Genomic DNA, 23,006 nt, shown 5'->3' on the forward strand with positions numbered 1-23,006 from the left:
GGATCATGAAAAGTCAGATACGGCTGAATGCCTGAACAACAAGATTCCAAGAATGGAACCAATCAATAAACATTTATTACAACATTTATGGAGGCTCTCACTTTCCATAGATGAAGGTCAGCAGCAGTTTCTCTGTAACTTTATGCAGATGCAGCACCTGAACTCAGGCATAACTCTAAGGCCAGTGCTCAACCCACTATTGTATAACTCTCTGAAAGAAAATCTCTAAGAAATCTACCACTTCCTAGAGATCATTAGAAGAATTATCTAATTAGCATTATAGCTTTTTAAAAAATTATTTATTTCAGTTTCCAACATTCATTTCCACAAGATTTTGAGTTACAATTTTTTCTCCCCATCTTTCCCCTACCCCCACCTCAAAATACAAGTCTACTGAATAGCCCTTCCCCCAGTCTCTTCTCTCTTATATGCTCCTCCACCCCCCCCCCCCTCAACTTTCTAGTATGGCAAGATGGCTTTCTGTGCCCCAGGGCCTGTATATCTTAATTCCCAGGTGCATGTAAAAAAACATTTTTTTAAACATTTGTTTTTAAAACTTTGATTTCCAGATTTTTTCCCTCCTCACCCACCCTCGCTGGGAAGATAAGCAATTCAATATAGGTTGTACATGTGTAGTTACACAAATCATTTCCATAGTTGTTATATTGTGAAAGACTGACGATATTTCCCTCCATTCTATCCTGCCCTCCACTTATTCTATTTTCTCCTTTGACCCTGTCCCTTTTCAAAAGTGTTTGTTCCTAACTACTCTCTCCCCCAATCTGCCCTCCCTTCTGTCATCCCTGCTCTTATCCCCTTCCCCCCCTATTTTCCTGTAGGGTGAGATACCCAATTGAATTATTTATTGAGTATGTTACTCCCTCCTTAGGCCAAATTCAAAGAGAATAAGGTTGTTCCATTCCCTTTTATCTTCCTGCTCTTCCCTCCTTTATAACAGTTTTCTCTTGCCTCTTTTATATGAGATAATTTACCCTAATCTATCTCTCCCTTTCTCTTCCCAATAAATTCCTCTCTCACCTCTTAATTTTATTTTTTAGATATCGTTCCTTCATATTCAGCTCATCCTGTGCCCTCTATGTATATATGAGCATACATATGCCCACATTCACATATATATTTATATACACATACACCCTCCTATGCATACATATATGTATAACATATATTCCCTTCAACTATCCTCATACTGAGAAAAGTCTTTTGAGTTACAATTGTTTTTCCACATAGGAATGTAAATAGTTCAACTTTTAATAAGTTTTTTATGATTCCTTTTTCCTGTTTACCTTCCCTTGCTTCTTATATTTGAAAGTCAAATTTTCTGTTCAGTTCTGGTTTTTTCATCAAGAATGCTTGAAAATCCTTTGCTGGCTAGGTGATTCTTGGTTTTAGTCCTAGATCCTTTGACCTCTAGAATATCATATTCCAAGCCCTTTGATCCCTTACTGTAGAAGCTTCTAGGTCTTGTGTTATCCTGATTGTGTTTCTACAATACTCAAATTGTTTCTTCCTGACTACTTGTAATATTTTCTCCTTGACCTCTCAACTCTGGAATTTGGCTGTAATATTCCTGGGAGTTTTCTTTTTGGGATGTTTTTTAAGAGGTGATCGGTGAATTCTTTCAATTTCTATTTTGCCCTCTGGTTCTAGAATATCAGGGCAATTTTCCTTGATAATTTCTTGAAGGATGATTTCTAGGTTGTTTTTTTGATCATGACTTTCAGGTAGTTCAATAATTTTTACATGATCTCTCCTGGATCTATTTTCCAGTTCAGTGGTTTTTCCAGTGAGATATTTCACATTGCCTTATATTTCTTCATTTGTTTGTATCTGTTTTATAGTATCTTGATTTCTCATAAAGTCATTAGCTTCCATTTGCCCCATTCTAATTTTGAAGGAGTTATTCTCTTCAGCGAGTTTTTGAAATTCCTTTTCCATCTGGCAAATTCAGCTTTTTAAGGCAGTCTCCTCACTGGCTTTTTGGGCCTCTTTTGCCGTTTGAGTTAGTCTATTTTTTAAGGTGCTATTTTCTTCAGTATTTTTGGGTTTCCTTTAGCAGGCTGTTGACTGGCTTTTCATGATTTTCTTGCATCATTCTCATTTCTCTTCCCAATTTTTCCTCTACTCTTACTTGATTTTCAAACTCCTTCTTGAGCTCCTCCATGGCCTGTAACCACCTCATATTTTTCTTGGAGGCTTTTGATGCAGGAGTTCTGACTTCTCTGTCTTCCTCCCGCTCCTGCCTTGATCCTTTTTTTCCCCCAAAATAGGCTTCTATGGTCTGTTTGTGCTTCCTCTGCTTGCTCATCTTGCCAGCCAGTTACTTGACTTGTGAGCTCTTTGCCACAGTAGAACTCTGCTTCCAGAATGGAGAGAGCTGTGTCCCAAATCATTGCGTTTTCACAGCTGCTGGAGCTATTAGGAGGGTGCACTCTCTACAGCCCCCACAAGCTCTGGCTCACTGGCCACACACCCAGGACCACCACCCAAGACCACGATCCAGATCCAAGCAGGTCAAAGCAAGAGTGATTACCCTCTGAATGGTTGCTACAACCTCCAGGCCAGGAGCTCCTGAAGCAGCCATAGGGCAGCTGCACAGCCACCACCCCTCCTCGGCTTCTTGCCCCAGGGGCAGGGGCCAGACTGTGGTCTTCCCCCTCTCCCCTCACCATTCCAACAGAGTTCCACTCTGACCTTTTACTTTGTCTTTGGCATTTATGGCTTGAGAAGTCTGGAAACCACCACAGCTACTGATGATTCACTCTCCTGAAATCTGGTCTGGCCACTGTTGGTCGGGGCTGCCCTGGTGCCAGAACCAGGCAGCTCTTGCGGGACTGCATTGGGCTCCCAGCTCAATGCAATAGACCCTTCCTGTTGGCCTGCCAGGCTGCCTTCAGTGGGAGATTTGTTTCTCTCTGTCACTTTGTGGGATCTATAGCTCCGAAATGTATTTAGAGTCATTTTTTTACAGGTATTGGAAGTTGTTGGAGTCGGAACCCACGCCAAGTTTGTGCTTCTGCTTTGCCCGTATTATAACTATTAAAATAATAGTTGGAACTGAGGGTTAAATTAAATTAACCACTTAGAGGATAGTTAGGTGGTGGATATCAAGAGTCAGGAAGACCTGCTTTTGGACCATCACAACTTCTGTCTGCCTCCATTTACTCATCTGTAAAATGAAGATACTAATAGCACTTCCCTCACAAGATCATCATGTCATCATATATCATATATATATATATATATATATATAAAATATTTTATATATAAGTTAATTAATGATTCAAATGAGATAATATTTTTAAAATGCTTTGTCAGCCTTAAAGCACATTATATATATATGCTAGCTTTTTTTTTTTAAAGAAAAGCAGGATGGAAGATTCAGATCTTCCCATATTGTTCAATTCTCCTCTTAACGTAAAGCCCATAACACATTGTCTTTTGTACTGACATTATTTATACATGGCAGTACAATGTGCCCCTACCAGATCAGAAGCTGTAGGAGGACAGGGACCTTGTCTCATTCATCCTTGTAACTCAGGTACCTAGAATATTGCTATGCATGCACGGGTTCGGGAAGGGACTGGACCTGCACCTTCCTGGGTATAAGGAGCTCCCAGTGAGGAACTTCCTTTACCCATACAAGTGAGAACCTTCCTTGGGTCACTGAGAGGTTAAGAAACTTGCAAAGACTCATATAACCAATATGTGTAAGAGTCTGGTCTTAAAACCAGTTCTTCTTGGCCCTAATGCCAGCTCTTTATCCCATGCCTTCACTCTATTTCTTTTTCTGCTCTACACATGGTTCTTCATGAATATTTACAGGATTGAATTGAGTTGAAGTGAAGTAACACATGTTTGATGTCAGCTTCCATGTCCCTGGTTAACTTAGCAAATGTGGTCAACAGTAGAGTTGTAGGATTTAAGCTTTATTCTTTTTTGTTTGGTTGGTCTTTGTCCTTTTTTGGAAGGTAGAAGGCAAAGCAGTTGGGGTTAAGTGACTTACCCAAGGTCACACAGTTAGTAAGTGTTAAGTGTCTGATGCCAGATTTGAACTCAGGTCCTCCTGACTTCAGGGCTGGTACTCTATTCACTGTGCCACCTAGCTGCCCCAAGCTTTATTCTTAAACTAAGAAGTACAGAGAGAGGATGGAAGGAAAAAATATGGCTTCAGTTGCTGCAAATAAAAAACAATGTTGTCTACTAGAAAGGCTTGCAAAATGAGACAAGTTTAGGCCTATACACATACCAGTCTCAAGTTTTCAGCTTATTCTTTCTTAACTAGAGCCATTACCAGCAGAAGGACATGCTGTGGCTTCCACAGAAAAATAATATAAAGTCAAAAAGGCTAATGTTTCTTGCTGTTGCTTGGGACTCTGATAGGGTCCCCAAAGTTCCATCGCCTAAACATTAAAAATCTAATTTGTCACTTTGGTACCAGGCCATGTTTTCTTCACTTTGCTCTCTGTGACTGAAAGCTCCAGCATTGTTTTGATGAGAGTTCCCAGAGCTGCACATTGCATTTGGATGAGTGGTTAAATGGAGTAGAGATGCTGGAATGGCAGAGCATTTTATAGGTTCATTTCTGTTTTTCTATGGCAGCAAAACAGCTCTTACGAACAAAGGCCTCTCCGTGACTCAGCTCTGAGCATGATTCATAAATCTACTTTTCCCCTCTTGCTGATTTTTATAGGCATCTATTGTCCACACCCTGACCCACACACTGTTACCCATTTGGTTCTCCAGTTGACTCAAGTTTATGCCATGCAGTCTGGTGCATTTAGGAAAACTCTCTCTAAAAGATTTCTTAAATTGAAACAGTCTAAAAAATCAGGGAAAAAATGTAATGACAGGATTATGCTTCAATCCAGATGTCTCTGTCTTTTCTGTTTTGGAAATTCCTTGTTAACAAAACTATGTGATTGTGAATTTATTTTAATAATGAATTTTCCATCTTCTCCCTTCATTCTATTATTTTAGTGTGTCACAGTTCCCCTGAATAATGAATCATCAAAAGGGGAAAGGGAGAGAGTGGTGTGGGAGGCATTATCCTATTTCATGCTTAATGGATAAAGCAGTTCACTTTTCCCTTTTACAAATCTGTTTCATATTCCTTTGTACATTTATAGAAGCTAGATGAGTTTGATAGTCTCGGTTTGGTTTCTTTTGGCAATGGAACAGAGATAATCTTGATAAACTAATGAGTTCTTCTTTGGAGTCTTTGGAGATGGAAGACAGAGGTGGCATTACATATTATATCATACTGTATTGTATTACATAGTATATTGATATAATATGCACAATATATTACATATAATGATATATTTATATTACATCATATAGTTGATGTCAAAATCAAAGGATATATTGAAGTATAAAGAAATTTTGAGTTAAGGTTATATTTCAAGGGGAGGAACTCAACCAGCAGATCTCTGCATAATAACTGGCCTGTGAATGTGAAAACGCTAGCCTTAGCTCTTGGCTTCTTGCAAGAATGTCAATTCCCATGCCCCACCACCACCTAAGTAATAAAAAAATCATCACCTCCCAAAGTGTTTGGGGTTAATATTTTAATGCATCTGTGATCTCATCAATTACCTCTACCCATCCATGCCTTCTTCTCCTGTGCCATTCTTGCCCATGACCTTCCATAACTACCCCCAGAAGATCTCTTTAGTATTACCAGAGGCCTTTTTCTAGAGCAGAGGTTCTTACTTCTTTTATGTCATGGAACCCTTTGGCACTCTAAAGAAGTCTATGGACCCCCTTCTTAGAATAATTTTTAAATGCATAAAGTAAAATACATAGAATTACAAAGGAAGGTAATTACATTGAAAGACAGTGCTCAAATACCTTTAAAAAGCAGTTCATAGACCCCAAGTTAAGAATCTCTGTTTGAGATCATTTAATATTTCATGAATACCAGCACAATACTCAGGCAGCCCATCTGTTGGCATCATTACTTGACCCATATACCTCCTTTCCCATTTATGTATGTCTTTGATAATGCCTTTTCTGCTATTTCTTGCACACTGGTTATCAATCGATTGATTCCCTGTACCATGTTACAGTGGGAAATGTACCAAATCTGGGGTCAGAGATCCTGGGTTTGAGTCCCAGCTCTCCTGCCTACTCTCGGTGTGATGCTTAATTTCTCTGGACCTTAGTTCCTCATCTGTAAAGTGAAGGATTTGGATAAGATGGCCTATGAGATCCTTTCCGTCTATGATCCCATGATCTTTTGAACTACAACCTGCTGACGCTGACCATTTGTCTTTCCATAGCCCTTTGGGTCATCTGCAGAGATATCATGGCTTTCCATGGTTTGCAGCCATATAACATCACTATTGAAAAGTTGGTTTTTGTTCCAAGAAGAAGCTTCACTTCTGGTTGCATCTCTCAAGGAATGTTACATGGAAGATACTTTGTTGGAGGGGAGACTTTAAGGCCGCCTTCCACTCTACCTAATTAAACGTTGTTTGAAAGCATCGAGTGGCAGGAGGATATTGTATTCTCCGTGTTTCTGTCAATCACATGGCTCTGAAGATGTTATTTTCCTATATCCTGTGATTGTCTTATGTTTTCACAGAAGAAGCAAAGCTTTGATTAGGAATTTCAGTACCTGAGACAAATTCAGCTGAGCAAGGATGGAGTGGAGGGCAAGTAAGGGTGTAGGGTACGACCTGTCACAGACACGGTTAAAGGAGAGACAGAGTTCATGAGAGTTGAAGAGTTTGAAGAATTAGGGAGTTAGGCTGATTGAAGAGGAGCAGGGAATTCCCAGGAGTACTGGGAACTGGGAGGAACTGGGAAACAGTAACTGAACTTATTGGACCGGGCGGTCCCCAGATCATGGAACCATACTCATCGATTTTAAATCCAGGCTAGACCTCAGGGGTCTTCTAGGCTGAACTCCCTTATTTTACAGATTAGAAGGCAGAGGCTAACAGAGGACAGGTGACTTAACTTCCCCCGTGTGCCACAGATGGCAAGTCTTTTTTTCTGTTATACCGTGCTAACAGCAACAGTAATCTCTCCCTATTGGAGTGCACTTCAGAGCAGTAGAGGGGGTCGGTTGCTGAGCCATAGCGTCAGAAAAGCATCTGAAAGTGGCAGTGGGGAGCAAAGAATTTGACAGCTCTTCCTTCTGACCTCCTGTCAGGGTTGTGAGAAAAGGAAGGCACTGCTCGCCTTGGAGCAGATGTCAAAAAAATAAGGTGTCTTCTGGAGACAGCAAAGCCTTTGAAGTGAGGACCCAGAGATGGTAGGAGTGTGAGAGCTGTCATAACTGCACACCTGGAAGGGATCTCAGAGCCAGCCCACCTCCTCAACCCAGTCCAATCCCTGCATTTTGCTGATAAGAAAACTGAGGCCTGGAAAGATTAAATTGTTAGAAACTAGACTTGAACTCGGGTCCTAGAAATTTAGAGATATTTTCCCTAAACAGGATAAAGGAATATTTTTCATGAGAAAAGTGGGAAGGGAATACAGAGGAGGATCCTCCAAGATTGTGGCTTCCAGATGACCCCACATTGTTTTGCTGGCACTCCTAGAGTGAAGTGGACTCCGAGGCTCCTGTAGGGAAAGGAGGTGGGGAACCGAAGTTCTCCCTATCTGGTTAGGCAGGTGCTGTTTGCAAGCCATGGCAGTCACTGAGTCCTAGGGCTTTGGCAGCTGTGGATTATGAAGGGATTGTTTTGATCTGGTGGCTGGTGCTTAGAAGAAGACACAAGTCTGGGGTGGCTAGGTAGCACAGTGAGTAGAGTACCAGCCCTGGAGTCAGGAGGATCTGAATTCAAATCCAGCTTCAGACACAACACAAAAACTAGTCATGTGACCTTGGGCAAGTCACTTAACCCCAGTTGCCCTGCATTCCCCCCTCCAAAAAGCAAAAAAAAAAAAAAAAAAGAGACAAGAGTCAGGGAGTTCTGGAAGGGGGAGATTTGGAAGGGGAGTGGCTATCAAACTTTCTACAAGAACAAGAACTTCCTCTGTATCATATGTGAGAAGGAATCATACAACCTTAGCTTGAGAATGTCCAGTGAGAGAGAAATTCTTGACTTCTTGAGGCTGTCCATTTCAATTGTGAAATTTTTTCCTTTCATAAAGTTTAAATTTTCTTCTTGGCAATGTTCATCCATTTCTCTTAGTGGGGAAAAAAAAAGCCTAATTTCTCTTTCATATAAAATCCCTCTAATATCCCTCTGCCCTCATATACCCAAAGATAGATCGTCCACTCCCCCCATTTCCTCTTTAGGTTAAATATCCCTATTTCTTTCACTCAGTTCTTATGTAGCCTGAAGACAAGGCTTTTCACCATCTTGGTTATTGTTCTCTGGACATTTTATCAGTGTCCTTCCTAAAATGTGGCGCCCACAATTGAACACAATCCTCCAAATATGGTCTGACCAGGGTAGGGTACAGTGGGAATATTACCGCCTCAGTCCTGAACATCATGTTTCTCTTAATGTAATCTAAGATTGCATTAACTTTCTTAGTTGTCATGTCATACTTTTGACTCATATTGAGTTTGCAACACACTAAAAAAATCCTAGACTATTTTTAAAAGTTCTGTCTAATCATGCTTTGCTTATCTTTTAGTTTAGAAGTTAATTGTTTGCATGTAAGTAGAAATATTTATATTTATTCCTATTAAATTTAATCTTATTATATTAGCCAAGTGTTGAAATCTGCTAAAAATCTTTTTGGCTCTTCACTCCCTCATCTGTTGTACTAAACTACCCTTCTCAGCTTGTGTTATCTGAAATTTGATGAACATACTATCTATGCCTTTGTATAAGCCATTGAAAATGTGGTGAATAACACTGGGCTATGCTCAGATCCCATTTTTCATCTTCTTTCAAATTGACTTGAAACCATTAATGATTAATGACTCCTCTTTAGAACCAAGTATTCCACATTGTTCCATCTCTTCTCTATGCATAGTATGAGAGACTCTTATCAGATGCTTTGATAATCTAGGTCAGCCCTATTCCATCCTCCTTAGGCCAGCTATCTCTCATTTCCTACCTGGCTATAGTCCCTTGTATTTCTCTGTCATGCCCCAAGAACCACTTTATGCTGCAAGGTCACATCAGTGCGGATACTGACCCTTCAACAGTCTCTTCCCCTGTGGGCCCCTGTGATTGGAGGGCAGTGAGCTCCTCCTAGAATCTCCATTCTAATGGGGGCCCAAGTCAGCCATCTCCTTATTTCCTAGCTGGCTAAGTTCCTTTGGACTCTTTCTCATGCCCCTTGACCTGATACCTTCCCTCTTCCTCAGTCTCCTTCACTTTCTTTGGTAAATTGTCTTTTCCCATTAGATTGTAAGCTCTTTGAGGGCAGGAACTGTCTTTTGCCTTTCTTTGTATGCCCAGAGTTTGGCATGGTGACCACACGTAGTAGGTGCAGTAAAGGCTTATTATTGCAGTGATTGAGAAGGAAATGAAGTTAGTCTGGCATAATTCTTCTTGCCAAGGTCATTCTGGCTCTTTGTGATGGCTGTTTAGTTTTCTAAGTATTCACTGACCCTCCCTAGAATTTTCCCAGTAATCAAAGTCAAACTCCTCCCTGACCTTCAGTTAGAAGACTTCATCTTCTTCCTTCTTTTGAAAACTGAATAGTATTTGGCCTTCTACAGTCTTACAGCACCGCTCTTGTTTTCCAGTCTCACAGATTGCTGACGTGACTCAGCAGTCACATTTGTAGCACTTGGTTTAGCCTAAGATGTTGTTCATCCCAGTTCATGGACTTTTTGGCTTCTGGGGTGACAACTGTCATATCACATAAACTTCTCCAAGAAATGATGATAATCAGAGTCTGTCCTTTACTTTTATTCATTTTCCATTTTTCAAAGCCAACAACTTTCTTTCTTTCTTTTTTTTTTTAGATATAGGTTGGGTTGAAGTTGTGATTGAGAGCGTCCATTCCTGATCTTTATCTGTCCTTCTGATTTTGTACTGATTTTGACCCCTGCTCTAACTCAGGAATTCTTAACCTTTTTTGTGTCATGGATCCCTTTGGCACTCTGGCAAAGCCAGTGAACGTTTTTTAATCAGAAAGTTTTTTTATGCTTAAAAATAAATAGGATTACAAAGGGAAACAATTATATTGAAATAAAGTTACCAACATTTTTTAAAAAATGGCCCTGAGTTAAGAATCCCTGCTATACACTAGTCAATGATATGACTTCACCTGTTTCCAGGCAACAAAGAAATAAAATACTAGAATTACCTTTAGGTATACCTAATAATAAAAAGAGAAAGGGGTGATTTTAGTTCACATTAGTGAACAGTTTTCAAAGCATATTTCATTTTAAAAATATAATCAGTGAAATAACATTTACAGGCTCCCACACATGCAATATAAAATTAATCTCAAGTGACACATTGCCTACTCACTGTAGCTGATGCTGAGGACATAAGGCAAAAGTTCCATTGACAATAAACAAACCGCTAAGCCAACCAATGGAAGATTGAGACAATGTGTCCTCACTTTTTTTCTATGATGATTTCAACTAGTTCTTGATACAGTAAAATAGATTAAAAAGTTTTGTGTTTACTTGGTTTGGAAAAATTTGTCAGCTACTGTTGGACCTTGTAATTTGAACAATTTGTCAGCCTACTTTACTGAGATTTTTATATTTTATTTTCTAAAAGCATTAATAACAGTCCCAGAATGATCATCAAATAACAAAAGGAAATTTTAATCATTTCTGAGAAACTTTGTGGTAAGTCAGTATCAATCAGTGGACCTACCAAAAGAATCAGTTAAGTCAAGGTCATATTCTGAAGTTGAGAGCCAGGGAGCTGGATTCTTAATAGTAGAGATAGATACCTGCCCAAGGTGGGTTTCCATCGTGGATGACCTAGATAGCTAGATGACAAGGTCAGCCGTGTGCTTCTGTGTTCTAGTAAGACTGTTAGACATTTGGCAAATAACAGTGGCAACATTTAATAATATTGGCATTATTATAACATTTTTATTATAACAATAACATTTGGTGAATGACAGTATTTTCCACCTACTTCCAAGATCTAGTATGAGGATTTTGAGTGCAACTGGATGTTACTAGTGTCAGGGAGGCAAAGTGCCTTTGATTCTTTATGGAGGTACAGGTTCAGCTGCTGAGGTGAAGACATCATGCTTCCTGTTTTCTTCCCTTCCCTTCTGAGACTTCCCCTTGTCTCTATTCAGTGACCTTGATCTGTTATTGTCCCTGTTTCAACCATTCATCCTTTTTAAAATATTTCTGGGAGCATGCTAGATCCTGTAAGTCTCAGAGACCCTCCAGTAACCATGCTGTAGGGGTTTAGAAAATATTTCTGTATGGAACGCCTTAGTCTCTTTCCTCCCCACTCCTTTCAAACATACAACTTCTCAGATTGGGTGATATTCTAAGGTATTTTATTTCCTATTAATTCCCTCCCAGCAATCTCTATTCCACCTAAAAAGGGCTTGAATGTCACCTCCACTAGGAATTCTTCCTGGATCTAATCCAGTTAGTATGACCTTTCTGGAAAGACCTCAATTAATCATGTTATTAGTTAGTATTTATATAGCACTTACTGTGTGCCAGGCACCATGCTAAGCCCTTTACAAATATATCACATTTGTTCTTTTTTACATTTTTGTTCTTTGGAGGGAGTAAGGCAAGACAATAATTGGGGGTCAAGTGACTTGCCCAAGGTCACACAGCTAGTAAGTGTGTCAGGTGTCTGAGGCTGGATTAGAACTCAGGTCCTCCTCACTCCAGGGCCGGTGTTCTATTCACTGCGCCACCTAGCTGCCCCAATCCCATGTGATCTTGACAACAACCCTAGAAGGTAGGTGCTGTTATTGTCCCCATTCCACAGTTGAGAAAACTGAGGCAGACATTGCCCAAGATGACACTTCTAGTAAGTGTCTGATGTCTGGTTTGAACTCAGATCTTCCTGGCCCCAGGCTAGCACTCTATCTACTACACCATCTACCTGCCCCGTGACACTTTTTTATCACCTCTCTGCATATGCATCGGACTCCACCCCCAACCCCCATTAGACTGTAAGGGCAAGGATTTTGTTCTATCTAATCTTTACATATGCTACTGCCATCATTGCCTTTTCCTTCTCCCTCAGGACTTAGTGCTGTGCCCTACACTCTGGAGCCATTTCCGTGACTTAGTCAAAGAGATTTTGTAAATTACTCTTAAGTGGCACTGTCTAAAAATGCTGTGAGAGGTGAGTAGTTTATTCGATGGGAGAATATGTCATTATAAAGGTGCGTAGAAATGTGAAGGTGGTTCTGAAGACAGAGTATAAATTGTGAAGAATGCCGGCTGATGTTTGACTCATTATAAGGGATTTGCGAGTACTTAAAGTTTCCACTTTATTGTATCCTGCTACCACCACCATCGCTTTCCCTTTCTCCCTCAGGACGCAGCACTGTGCTCTGTAGGAAGTCAGGGTATTGCAGAGAAGTCAGAAAGGATGAAGACTAAGAAAAGACCATAGAATTTGGAAGTTAACGTCGCAGGTGACTTGTGAGAAGGTTTCCATTTCAGTAGAATGGTGGCAGCGGTGAAATCAGATTGCAAGGGGTAAGAAATGAGAGAAGCAAGTGGAAGTTGCTGGTGTGGAGTATTCTTTTAGGGGAAAAAGAGATAGAGTGACAGCTAAGACAGCCAAGAGAGTTGAGGAAGGATTTCCCCCCTTTGAATGGGGAGACAGTGTGTTTGCAGGTAGTGGGAAAAGGAGACGATGGAGAATGAGATACTGAAGAAGAAAGATGGAATGATTGTTAATCGTATGAGAGACTGAAGAAGAAAGATGGGATGATTGTTAATCATTTTACAAAAGGGGAGCACTTCTTCATAAGGGAAGAAGGAAAGAATGAGTGAAGCTACAGAGGGAGCTTTCGGATCGCTCTTGTCTTCTCAGTAAAATGGGAGAAACAGCTGCTGAGAAAAGGTGGGAAGAAGCCTTGTGGAGCACCTAGGACCATAGATTTAAAGCTTGAAGTAGCCTTCGAAGCCACCTCCTCCACTCCTCCCACCTTGTTTTACAGATAAAGAAACTGAGGCTCAGAGAGATTAATTGACTTGCCAAAGGTCACACAGCCATTAAGTAGCAGAAGTAGATTTTGAATCCAGATGCTATTTCTATTGTAGCAACCTGCCTCTCTGAAGAGTGGGGAAGGTTTTGAAAAGCTGCTCTATGAAATACAGGATTAACAAGAAATGTGGGGGAAGGGGGGGAAGCCAATTGCTGAACATAAATGGGACCTAGCTGATATGAAATAGTACCGTGTTTCCCTGATAATGAGACCTATTCCGAAAATAAGCCCTCCCCTTACTGTGTAAGATTCCTCTAAAATAAGCCCTCCCCCGAAAATAAGCCCTATTGAGATTGCTACTGTAGTGAAGGTGATCCCCTGCGCTACACGCTACATTACGGTACCCTCTGTATGCACCGGCCCCCCCCCCCAGGTGAAACGCACGCCGCGCTCCGAGCTGCATCCAATCAGAGCTGCAGCAGTTAGCGCATCATCCTGTTCTTCCCTAGTGATTTGCTTATTGAATAAAGGTACATTTTTTTGTTCACATTTACCTGTTTATTAAAATTGCTGTCAATGTTCATTAAAATAAGCCCTCCCCTGAAAATAAGCCCTCTGGTGTTTTTCTGTCCAAAAAAAAATAATAAGACAGTGTCTTATTATCAGGGAAACACGGTATGAATATTCAGTGGACCAAGTCAACAACGTTTCACCATTCTTTCCAATAATACTTAACACCATGTGAGTAGAACCAGATTATGGGAGTTGCCCTGGGTTGGGAATTAGAATATTGAAATGGGCAGGGAAGGAGGAGTAGAGGGTTAGGGAATCTAAATTGATCATTGAAATGGGGTCCAGGCTTGGGTAGGAGGCAGATGAGGTCAAAATTATCTCTTGAACTAAGAAAGATGGAAGAACTGTATGTTATAGTGAGGGTAAAGAGTAGATTCTGTACTTAGGAAGCTGTGGGGAGGGAATGGAGGGTAAGAAGATTGTGGTCAGAGCAGAAGTTCTAAGTTAAAGTTTTTAAGAGGTACAAAAATCTGGAATGGTGACGAGACCAAAGACACCATTATGCTTTTTTACTGTTCAATTATTTCAGTCATGTCTGACTCTCTATGACCCCACTTGGGATATATATATAGGCAAAGATATTGGAATGGTTTTCCACTTCCTTCTACAGCTCATTTTACAGAAGAGGAATCTGAGGCAAATGAGATTGAGGGTAATTAAAGCTATGCACAGGTACTTTGTAGCAAGGATGGATTAAAACCCAAATTTTTAAAATTTGATTTCAAATTCAGACTTCTTTGACTACACCATGCCTCTTCTACTCTACCAACAAAAAAATGTGTATAGAGACATACACATTAAAACATTTCCATTTCATTGATTATTGAATTTTGATGAGTATTTAATTTGAAGTATTTAGAAGAATATATTTCCTACACTGTTCCAGACAGTCTGTAATTTTGAAACCTTCATTATACAGGTATGTCTCACTTATTCATAATTGCATTAAGCTATAAATCCTAAATTTGTAGAAAGTGGAAAAAGATGGCTCATTTTACATTTTATTCAAGAGTTTCCTCTTCTCCTTACTTTGGAGCAGTATTGATGACATCACATATCCCACCAACCAATAACTCTTATATTGGTCCGGAATTTTGTTCCTGTCTCTGAGTGTTCCTTCAGCTTCATCCTTTGTCCTCACTTTGTAATTATTATTGTTTGTCTAGCATTTCTTAAGTGAGTGTTGGTACCCAATAATCAGTCATTACATTTAATACATGAAAAGATGCTAAAGATTTTTCAAGCTCACCAAAACAGACAGCAGAAACATGGAACTGAAAGAGGATCCAAGAATGTTAGAGTTGGAAGGGATTTTAAAGATAATCTAGTCCCCCAAACCCTCTATTTACAAATAAGGAAACTGAGAGCCAGAGAAGTTAAGTGACTTGCCCAAAGTCATTTAGGTGGTAACAGAATAAGAACTCTCAGACCCCAAACTAGTGCTTTTCCCACTAATTATTATTAATAATGATATGTGATTATTACTACTGATAGCTAACATTTTAGTTGTGGTTTAAGGCTTACAAAGTGCTTTATATACATTATCTCATTTTTATCCTCATAGCAATCCTATGATGTAGGTGCTGTTACTGTCCCCATTTTACAGAGGAGGAAACTGAGACTGAGAAGTCAAGAAACTTGCCCAACTCAAGTTAGTTAGTAAGTGTCTGAGACAGGATTTGATCTCAGGTCTTCCTAACTTCAGTCCAGCACTGTATCCACTATTAGCCCACCTAACTAAGACATTGAGGGGTCATCTTTAACAGGTCAATAAGGTGTCTCAGACAGATGGTTGGTTCACTGATCTCTTTTTAAAGATCTCCAGATATGAAAACTCTACCGTTACCTTAATAATCTGTGGCAGAGGTTAGTGACTGACAATAAAGACATTCTTCCTTATGTCCAGAAGAATCTCTCCTGTTTGCTTTTAAGCCTATTTCCTCTTGTGGAGTACCCAGTAGACATCAAACACAATTGCTCTAAGTCCTCCTCATTTCAAAAAGAACAAAACCTTTTCATATAATTAAAACCAGTAATTAAGTCATTCCTTGACACTCTTTCTCTCGGATAAACAAGTCATGTTCCTTTAACCTTTCCTTCTAAGACCTGTTTTCCATCCCTTTGATCACAGGAATCGTTCTTCTCTAGACTTTTTCCTATGTCTTTGTTTCTTTTTTAAAAGCAATGCAGACACTCATTTCTGAACAAATGCGCAAAATAAAATAGCCATTTCCATATGTGTAGTAGAAGAGAAAGAGAATTGGTCATACATGAAATGCTACAGACACCATAAAAAGCAGTAAGAGATCTGACAATATAATACAGAATTGCTAAACATAAAATAAGTACCTCTAATTGGTGACTAGGGGATTGCAGAACTCCAGAGTCAAGAAAGATACACATGTAAGCTATTTCTTCAACCGTTGTGTGTGCCCCTGCAGCCCAGGCAGAGAAGGTCCTATACCCATATGACTTAGCAAGCATAGAGATGGGCAATTCTAGCGCTGCTCTCCCCTTTAGCTTGTGAGGGGGAACCTGTAAGGCTGTCTTCTCTTACATTTCATCTCTGAGCTTCTCCAAGCAGGACAATAGAGAATCTTAAATAATCACATTTTCTTGAATGGTGAGGAAGATAATTCATAGTGACTTAGATATTAGAGAATAGGTCCATCAAAAGCAGGTTGAAGTTTAGTAAAAAACAAATGTAAGGAAATTTGTCTAGGGACCCAAAAATCAACCATAGAAATACAAGAGGGCTTCCTACTGCACGGCCATAGTGGATCATAAAGGACTTGCTCAAAAGCTCTAAGTTCAGTATGATAGAACTGATCATCAGAAAAGGATTTCAAAACCTCAAGCCATTGGTTTGAACAAAGAATCCAACCACCGTTTTGCTCTAAATTCCCCAGTGTCAGAGGTGCATCATGCCTTATGCACCTGATACCTCCTGACTTTGGGATAGCTCATTCACCAAGTACTTTGGAAGCCCAGGTCCATGTACTGCTGCATCATTAAATGAATATAACACCACATTTTTCATTTCACGAAGCTTTGAACAGTCTCCATCTGGAAGGCATTAAACACATGCCTATTTGCAGATGTGTTAACCCCCATTTTAATTACTGTACAACACTCAATTGCTGAGCAAGATCTTCTTGTGAATCTATCACAGAGTAGGTTTTGCCATTTCCTGAATGAAGAATTTACTTAATTGGGAGTTATATCTGCATAACTCTTCTCCTTCCCACTTTTGAATCAAAGCTGGGTCTCTATCATGTGATACTGGGAGTAAAAGTGAAGTGCTTAGGAGAAAGATTTCTTTTTTTGAAAGAAGATGTCTGTTTTAGACTTTTTCAAAATAAATGTTTTTAGGGCTGTTCCACATAGGATCATAGATTTTAGAGATGGAATAGACCTTATTGATTCTAACTCTAATTTTGCAGATGAGGAAACTTAGACCCAGAGATTTGTTAAGTGACTTACTCACAGACAGTGAGTGGCAGAGTAGGGATTGAATGGGATTTGATCTGTTTAAGCCCTTTCCCTTCCACTTGAATCCAAGTTATATCCATATCATGTGGTATTTGAAGAATAAAAATAAAGTGATTGAGAAAAAGATTTGTTTTTGTTTTTTTTATTCAAGTATCTCTGTGTACATCCTAAATCCGAACTTATTCATTGAGCCCCACATTCCAAGATAAAATGATATTGAAAAGGGTCCCATACAAAACCATGGCTATAGCTTTTTTTGCCCTTTAAACATAATTTTTTTCCATTGAACAAACATTATTTTCTTTCCTTCCCACTTTTCCCCATCATTGAAAAAAGAAAAACAAAACTCTTGCAACAAATATGCATAGTCAAGCAAAACAATTTCCTGCATTGGCCAGGTCCAAAAACGTGTCTCAATCTGCATTCTGAATTCATCCGCTTCTCTGTCAAGGAGATGAATCGCGCACTTGTCATCAGTCCTATGGAATTATGCCTAGAAATTGTGTAGACCAGAGTTCTTATATTTTTCGAAGTTGTTTATTTTCACAATGTTGCTGTATAAATGGTTTTCCTGGTTCTGCTTATTTCACTCTGTATTAGTTTATACAAATTTTCCCAGGTTTCTCTGAAGTTATTCCTTTCTTCATTTCTTACCTCATGATAACATTGCCGTTTCCATTAATGGGTGCTCCCCTATTTCTAGTTCTTTACCACCACAACAGAAAAAGTTGCTACACATGTTTTTGTACATACGCGTCCCTCTCTTCTTTCTTTGATGTCCTTGGGGGTGTAAGCCTAGTAGTTGGAGAAAGGTGTTTTTGAAGGTTTTTTTTCAGACTTTTAATTTTCAAAGTAAATGTCTTCAGGGCTTTGGGGATAGGATCATGGGATCATAGATTTAGAGGAGCAGCAGGTCTTTATCATCAGTTCCAACTCCCTCATTTTACAAATGAGGAAACCGAGGCCCAGATTTGTTGTTAAGTGACTTTCCCACGTGTCGTAAGTGGCAGAACAGAGATTCAAACACGTTCTCTTACTCCAAAACCAGCATGCCTTCTGTTTTGCCATGCTTCCTTCCCTGCCCCTGCCCCCACCCCATTTTGCTTTTCTGTGGTAGACACAATAAGGACAACAGTGATTTCTTCTTCCCATTAATTGTATTTCAACCACTGCCTTCCCTTCTGGCATTGGAGGGGCTTTGCATCCTACTGAATCAGCTAACAGCTTTGCCTAGCACTGCCCTGGGCACTTGGAAGATAATTAATAAGTGCTGTTGCCTGAGTGGCTGACTTCCTAGCTAGGGAAGACTCCCTAGAGAAGATGAGACTTAAGGAGCTTTTCCAAGGAAAAGAAAGAAAAGAGAGTTGTAGAGTTATTGAAGTTGATCTAATGGGGGAGCAGAAGGAGTCACAGAATTTGTAATTGTGTTTTTATTGTGATAGGAGACATCATTCCAGAAATATTTGTACAATAAGGGTAGGATTGAGATCTCTGCTACTTGGCACATCAGCCACTGAAAGCATTCCAAATATTAATCTTGGGCATTCATTCCTTAGTTCAGCTCCCTGAAAGTGGAAAGTCACAGATACAGATAGCATGTCCTGCCGTTTCCCAGGTTATTCGCATATACTTAGCATAGCATGCTTTTTTCCCCCTTCATTCTCTTACCTTACACATGCCATTCTCCTGGCAGCATACCCTCCAGATCCCAGAATAGATTTTCTTGTTCTAATGTCACTTTCCTCCTGGGGGGTGGGGGGTAAGAGGGAACAAGTATAGACTCTATCGTCCTTTAGAATCTACACATCTATGATGTCCTAAGGAAAAGAACCTTCCTTTACCAACTCTTAGGATCATAGGAATAATGTAAATACTAAATATGTACTATACTAAATAAATACTAACATAAATATTAAATCATGTAAATAATCTATGACAATCACACTAATAATAACTAGTACTTATAAAGCACTTTAAAATCTTCTAAGTATCTCACAAATATGATCTCGTTTTAGCCTCCCACCAGAGCTGGGACGCAGGGGCTATTATTATCCCCGATCTATAGATGTGGAAATTGAGACAAACAGTAGGTGACTTGCTCAGAGTCACACGGCTTGTAAGCATCTTGAGTTCAAATTTGAATTCAGGTCTTCCTGACTCCTAATCCAGCTCTCTATCTACCATACCACCTAGCCACAGGTATGGTCAGAGAATTTTTCTTCTCCACTAAACCCTCCCCTTCTTCAGACTTCCCTGCTTTTATTAAGGCTACCATCGTCCTTCCAGTCCGCCAGGGTCACAACTTTGAATCACCCTTCCCTTTTTCCCTGTATCCAATCCATTGACAAACTGAATCCACCTTCATCACACCCTAGTGCAGGTTCTCATGGATTCTCATCCGGACTACTATATTTCACCACGTAATTGTTGCAGATTTTATGCCAAAATTTTTTTTGCAAAAAATGGGATGTGATCATTATGTGAAACTTTAAGAAAATGTGCCAGTATTATTTAAAAATCATTTATTACTAAATTATCCTTGGTACAAAATTGGAATGCAAGGAATACTCGTAAACATACATGAAAATTGGGAGGATGCAGGTCTCACCATCGCCTGTGATTTATTCATGGCGGCTTCTCCTGTCACCCACTGCCCTTGTAGCTCTGGCTCTTCATTGGCTTGAGTGACAATAGTACTGCAGAGCTCTAAACAAGCCATGCCAGTGGGCTTTGGAAATGTCCTGACAGTGTGCACGGGCTGAGAATGCTGGGCTCTAGGCTCTAGGCTCCAGGTTCCAGGTTCCAGGCTCCTGGCTCTAGGCTCCAGGTTCCAGGCTGTAGGCTCCAGGCTCCAGGCTTTCAAAGTGCTAGAGAGAAATGCACATCCATGTGCCACTGGTGAACACATTGCTGCTCTGTTTACCGTTTAAGCAGTGTGGCCAACAGAATTACGCCATGCAACTATGCAATGAGAGCTTACAAACTGATTCCTTGGACCAGAAACACAGGGTGTGATGATTATGCAGCGAAATATGTTACACAAAGCCTCTTAATTGGTCTCCCTACTTTTAATTCCTATTATCTCTAGTCTCCCTTGATCAAGGAACTTCAGCTACTCCCTGTTACTTCTAAGATAAAGTGTAAACTCCTCAACCTGACACAGAAAATCCTTTCTAAGCTGGTTTCCAAACGACTTTTCCAGACTAATTTTATCTTAGCCTGCCTTGATGTAATTTACGTTCCAGTCCAATGGGCCCACTTGTTATTCCCTGAACATAGCATTCCATTTCTCATTCCCATGCCTCCAATGAACTGCTTAGAATCCCTATACCTTTTCATAGGTCGACTCCTGTATCACCTCCTGAATGAAGCTTTTCCTGCTCTTCCCTTCCCATTTGTCAGTACTAGGTTTTTTTCTGCCACAAATTGTCTTATATTCACTTACACTTAGTGTATCCTCCTAATAGAATGTAAGCACCGTAAGAACAGAGTCTGTTTTTCATTTTGTGTTTCTATCCTTAGGCAGTTAGGTGGCCCAGTAGATATAGCTCTGGGTCTGAAGTAAGGAAAACCTGAGTTCATATCCAGCCTCAGGCATTTACCATCTGTGTGACCCTGGGCAAGTCCTTAACTTCTGTTTGCCTTAATCCACTGGAGAAGGAAATGACGAACCACTCCAGTATCTGTACAAGAAAACTCCGTGGAGAGCACGGTCAATGGAGTCAGGAAGAGTTGGACACAACTAAACAACAACAAATTTCTGTCCTCAGTACCTAAAATTAGATTTTGCCGTAGTAGAGACTGAATTGTTTTAAATTCTCCAGTTAAACAAGAAGCTCCATAATGGATACTTCTTTGTATTTTCTACAGTACCTAGCTACGTGCCATGTGCAGAGTTAGGTGCCCAGTAAACAATGGGTGAATGCTGGGGGTCTCTGGAATTTCATAGGCATCAACCTCTGTGCAAAAATAAAAAAAGCCTGGTAGTAGGTAAATTCTGATTTTTAAATTATCATGAGTAAGAGGAATGAAGCATTAAGTTACCCTTAAGCAAAGTTCATTAGCCTCAGGTCTGTAAGCTTGTTTTTGAAAAGTATTTTGATGATTTTATTTCGATATGATTGATTTCCTTGGTAATCTTATATATTTGGTTATGTTAATTTTAAAACACAATTTTGAGAAAAGGAGTCCATTGGCATCACTAAACTGCTGAAGGTGTCAAGGTTGAAAACTTCTGATCTAAAGGTGCGGGGTAAAATAGCTCCAACTATTTTAGTTGTGATTAAGTGATTAAGACTAAGACCAGAATTATTTGTAAAAGAGTTCTAAGATAGTTTGTTAACCCTGTTTGTTTTTCTTTAGGAAAAACTGTGTAGAAAATCTAATGGATGAAGATGAGAAGGACAGAGCAAAGAGGTAAGAGCTGTTCTGACATACATTTATATTCTTATACCCAGAATTTTGCCTTTCCTTACTATTACCTTTTTTTCTCTTCTGGGTTTGCTAGGATGTTGGTTCTTAATCTGACACTCTAATTCCATTTTCTAATAGTTTTATCCTCAGAATTGTATCTTCTCATAACATGCCAAACTTCTTCCTATGCTGAGTATTTCTCTTTGATTTATGATAGGTCTTGAGATCTTTAAAAATGGTTGTAATAGGTAGGTTCTGAAGATGTGAACACTTATTCCCTGAGTGACTTTGAGAAAGCCACTTATTTAATCTACATAGGTTTCCATTTCCTCGTCTATAAAATGAGGGAGTTGGACGGATTGGTCACTGGGGTCACTATCAGCTCTAGCCTAATGGTTCTCATTTAAACAAAGCTCCTGCCCATTTTTCCTAGGCATTAGCATTTTGATCCTCCAGCTGCCTTGTTAATAATTTATAGGAACATTGAGAGACTACGACACGATAGCAAGGTCGAGATAACTAGTCTATCAGCAACAGGTGTGCTGACCCAAGCCTCCCTTTTCATGGAGCTGCCTGATTGTCACACCCAGCCTTCCCTTTATGACACTGGGAGCCACAAATGTGGACAAGGTTGTCCAACCTCCAAGAGAAAGAAGACATTTCTTCTCTATCCCACTAGAAATAACAGTTGTAGACAGCTAAGGAGAGAGTGAATGGTGAGGAAGCAGAAATAGTGAGGATAGAAAGCTTTTGGAAGATGTTGAGCAATGAAGGCAAGAAAAGAGATGGGAAAGTAGCTGAATGGTGTAGAAGGGTCAAGGGAAGGGAACTGGAGGATTGGAGAGGAAGGAGCCAGTGGAAAAGATGGTGATGATGGTGGTGATAGCAGCTGACATTTATGCAGCACTTACTATGTGCCAGGAATGTGCTAAGTACTTTACAAGTATTATTTCATCTGATCTTCACCACACTGGAAGGTAGGTGCTGTTATTGGTCTCATTTTACAATTGAGGTAACTGAGGTATAAAGAGGTTAAGTGATGTGCCCAAGGTCACGTACCTAGTAAGTGTCTGAGGATGGATTTGAACTCAGGTCTTCCTGACTTCAGACCCAGCTCTCTATACACTGTGCCACTTAAGATACTCAGAATACATGACAGTGAATGGGGATGCCTCTGTAATGAGGCCCTGGAGATGGGAGAATGGAATGGAATATCAGGATTAACCTTAGTGAGGACTAGGAAGAGAGAATACACACACTGACAGTGATGCTGAGAAGTCGTGAAAGATGGAGGCAAGGGAGTAGGGGCAGTAAGCAGACTCACACTGGAGAGTGTCAGTCTCAGTAAAATAGGAGACCAGGTTATCTGACAGAAGCGTAGGGAGTGAGGGGCACAAATGGTGGTGGAGAGAAGAAAAGCTTGGGAACAGTCGCAATTGGAACATGATGGGGCAGCTGAAAATATTGTGGAGAATCCG

At 40.0% G+C, this 23,006-nt stretch overlaps 1 protein-coding gene across 8 annotated transcripts in view; it reads left to right on the plus strand.

The window, feature by feature from the left end:
* NPAS2 (neuronal PAS domain protein 2) overlaps positions 1-23,006 on the plus strand; it is a 247,683-nt gene that overhangs the window by 121,191 nt on the left and 103,486 nt on the right. For all 8 annotated transcript variants that reach the window (XM_069073028.1, XM_069073027.1, XM_069073021.1 and 5 more), the window contains exon 2: positions 21,478-21,531. In XM_069073028.1, coding sequence (XP_068929129.1) covers positions 21,500-21,531 — 32 coding nt within the window. In that variant the 5' untranslated portion in view covers positions 21,478-21,499. The remainder of the gene's footprint in view (positions 1-21,477; positions 21,532-23,006) is intronic.

The sequence above is a fragment of the Petaurus breviceps genome, unplaced genomic scaffold (assembly GCF_028583685.1).
Source record: "Petaurus breviceps papuanus isolate PSGF00001 unplaced genomic scaffold, PetGlider_PUasm1.0 90849, whole genome shotgun sequence".
Lineage (NCBI taxonomy): Eukaryota > Metazoa > Chordata > Mammalia > Diprotodontia > Petauridae > Petaurus > Petaurus breviceps.